The sequence below is a fragment of the Merops nubicus genome, unplaced genomic scaffold (assembly GCF_000691845.1).
Source record: "Merops nubicus isolate BGI_N331 unplaced genomic scaffold, ASM69184v1 scaffold24806, whole genome shotgun sequence".
Classification (NCBI taxonomy): Eukaryota; Metazoa; Chordata; class Aves; order Coraciiformes; family Meropidae; genus Merops; species Merops nubicus.
The window spans coordinates 16,498-19,761 of NW_008613271.1; the positions used below are offsets into that span (position 1 = coordinate 16,498).

At 51.4% G+C, this 3,264-nt stretch overlaps 1 protein-coding gene across 1 annotated transcript in view; it reads right to left on the reverse strand.

Moving 5' to 3' along the window:
• Positions 1 to 2,212, reverse strand: part of CCR7 (chemokine (C-C motif) receptor 7) — an 8,247-nt gene extending 6,035 nt beyond the window's left edge. Inside the window, exon 1 of the mRNA XM_008941861.1 lies at positions 2,203 to 2,212. Within this exon, the coding sequence (XP_008940109.1) occupies positions 2,203 to 2,212 (10 nt within the window). The remainder of the gene's footprint in view (positions 1 to 2,202) is intronic.
• Positions 2,213 to 3,264: the final 1,052 nt, after the last annotated feature.

The window sequence follows — 3,264 nt, forward strand, 5'->3', positions numbered from 1 at the left end:
CCAGAAAAGCTGCTGACAGTAAGAAACATTTGGCAGCGGAGGGTCTCTCAGAGGAGGGAAGAGGAGCAGAAACACAACCACATAGGATGCTTAAAATGGGCTGGACAAACAAAATCCTGCAGAATGAAGCTCTGGGTCAGCTCCTGCCCAAGCAGGGCCAAGTGTGGAGGAGCCGCTGCTCCCCTCTGCCAGTGCCCAGGGATGGCTGCAGGGAAAGCAGGAGCTGGGGATGCTGCTTTAGGGAGCACTGGCGAGGCCAAACAAACCTGCTCTGGCTAAGCCCTCGTGCTGAAGGAGCATTCTTCTGTTGGCCAGAACCACAAAGCCAAAGTTTCAGTCTTAGGCACTTCAGCACATGTGTAGGCAGTGAGTAACCATAAGTGACTATAAACAGTAGCTGTTGACACCTTTAAACCCATACTGGTTTCTGGTCCCTCTTCACCATCAGTATCATAGGCTTTTGGGGAAAGAACCGGATATTTCTGAGAAAAATTAATCATACTTAAGTGATATAATGACTATTGGCAGTTAACGGCTCAGTGGCTCTTCTCCCCCCACCTCTTTCCCCTCTGCTCACGACTGGCAGAGGAGTGAAACCATCATTTCAGGAGCAAACGGCTCCAATGAAACCAAGTCATGCTTTTATTTCATGTGTTCCTAGATCTGTTACAGAAGAAAGTTATTAATTGCCTGCCTCCGCCCCTTCTAGGAAATTGTGAATCAAAAGACAAGATAAGCAGAGATAAGCAAGTTAAAATACTCATTCTTAAGGGTGCCAGCCCTTCTCTACACGACTCTTTTAAACCTGCTTCTCCCTGGCGGGTCCCGTGGGACCAGTTGCTCCAGTGTGCACCACTGGGGCTGTTCCACATCCCCCAGTGTCGCTGCGGGGGCTGGGAGACCCCGAGCTCCCAGGGCAATAGTGCCCAGTCTTGTGGCACAGTCTAAGGCACCCGGGGGGAACTGGGGGCTCCAGTCTCGGCGCATCCAGCCTGGCTGTAGCTCTGTCTGCAGCACGGCACCCAGGACACCCCCAGCCCTGCTGCAGTGCTGGGAGGCACAGGGAACCCTCACACCCCCCGGGGAGTTTGAAGCTCTGACACCTCCTGTTGCATCTCTTCCAAAGCTGAATTCATTACTCCTGGAACAGGCCTTTACTGGGATGACCTCCATGGCCACTGCCCCATCCCAGCTCTGACCCTGCTCCCTGCCAGAGGCCTCAGCTCTATTGTAAACCCAGTTGGGTTAATTGGGTTCTAAACCAGTTTACCCCCCTGAGTGTTTGTCCCTCTTCCCTGCGCTGCCTCGTTCACACTGGGATTAACCTTTGCAAATATTTGAGCAATAAAAAAATAAAAACAAGTGAAAAAGGACTAGATCAGAGCGTCCTAGAGGACAGAAGAGGCTTCATCTTATCTGCCACATCTCAGACCTGCGGTGTCTTTCCCCTCCTACGGCTGCCCACCTACTCAAGCTCCTGGGAGCTGGTGCCTGCAGAGCACCAGCTGTGGAAGGACAACAAGAAAAGGCAAAAGCAAGTTTGAAACTTCCAGCAGGAAACAGAAACAAATGATCTTGTGCCTCCCGGGCTAATGGGATGTCAAGCACCAAAGAAGAGGTTTCTCTTAATTCTCTTCTCTGGGTGCTTTGTGATGGGCTGAAGTACAGACCTGTTCACCAGTGCCTGGACTCAGCAGCTCTGAGCAAGTACAAAACCATCATTTTTGCAGCAAAGTTTGGTTGCTGCAATGAAGATATTTGTTAACAATTTGCAAAAGATGGGACAAGAGTTAGCCAACAACAAACTCCGATGCGTTTGCTCCCAGTTCCTTGATTTAGTCATTGAATTCAAATGTTGCCAAGGAGATGGAATTCTCTGGGTTTTAAATTTTTGCCTTTTTATGAAAATGAAGAACATAGAGAAAAAGGAGTGATACAAGAGGAGCTCATTTGCTCTGGGACAAAACAACCCCTTGAAATTACCTCCAAGCCTATTTCGCGCGTGTGCGTTTCTGGTCATTGAGCTTTTTGAGCTTGCAAAAGAGAACTTCGCCTTTTTAATAGGAAATGAGGAAGGGGAAAGTCTTTGATATTGTTTATAATACTCCGTTAAAAGTGCTTCATCCCTGTGTCATAGGGCATGAACTTGGGCATTATTAACAAAGCTGAAGCCAAAGCCAGAGGCTGAGAGCAGGTACTCACCACCATCCATGGTCTTGTCTCTAGCGGATGAAGTCACAAGTGAGCAAGAGCATCGCACGTTCCCGCGCAGCCTCAGCCCCTGCCAGAGACCCTCTTTGGGAAACTCTGGCTTTTATACTTCCTGCACCTCTGTGAGAAGCTCCCGACACGCCCTGGTGTCGCTGACATTTAGTAGACCCTCCTTCTCCTTCTCCTCCTCCTCCTCCTCCTCCTCCTCCTCCTCGTGCTTTCTCCAGTGCAGAGTCGTGCTGGTGCCACGCTGCCTTCAGACACGGGGTGTTCAGGTGCCTCCTCAGCGTGTCCAGCCCAGGCTGCACACACACACACTTTTTCTTGAGACTCGGTAAAATGAAGTGGGTTCTGCTTTTGTACTGACACATGAGAAATTGTCTGTGGTGAAGAGAGAAGGAGGAAGAGTCTCCTCTCTTGCTACCTCTCCACAGCAGATCCTGCTTCATCTGGGCACCCACCAGCGCCCAGTGCTGCAGGGAACAGGGCCGATTCCCATCTCTCCTGTTAGACCCTTTCTGGGGAGGGTGTTCAGCTACCACGTGGAAGTCTCAGTGCACAGGAGCACTGGTGGCCAGCAGCCCCTTGCCCTTCTCCATACACTTGCAGCATCCTCTCCAGATCAGCAGCAGCTCAGTTGAGTAAGCAGACTTCGCCCCCTCTGTCTGCTTTTGGGTGTTTTTGTGTTACTGTCTGCTGAGTATCAGCACACCCCATCTTCCTCAAAAGGCTGCGTGCTGTCTCAGCCCCACACCTTCCCCACCTCCCCCTCCTGCAGACACTGGAGCTCGGGGGGACCTGCAGCGCTGCCAGCTCGGGTCACCTCACCCAGTCCTGTCCTAAATGGATCAGCTTCAGCACAACTTGGTGGCTTGTGCTTTGGGATGTCCAAGGTGAACCCCTGCTCTTGTAACAGACTCCTCTAACAGGCAGAGACATCACCAGCCCCTCAGGAACTCACTTTCCTTCCCAGGTGGCTCAGAAGCGTTCACTTTGGCATCTTGTCCTCTGCACCTTCTCACAGCAGGTCAGAGCTGTTCCTGCAGCTGGGAG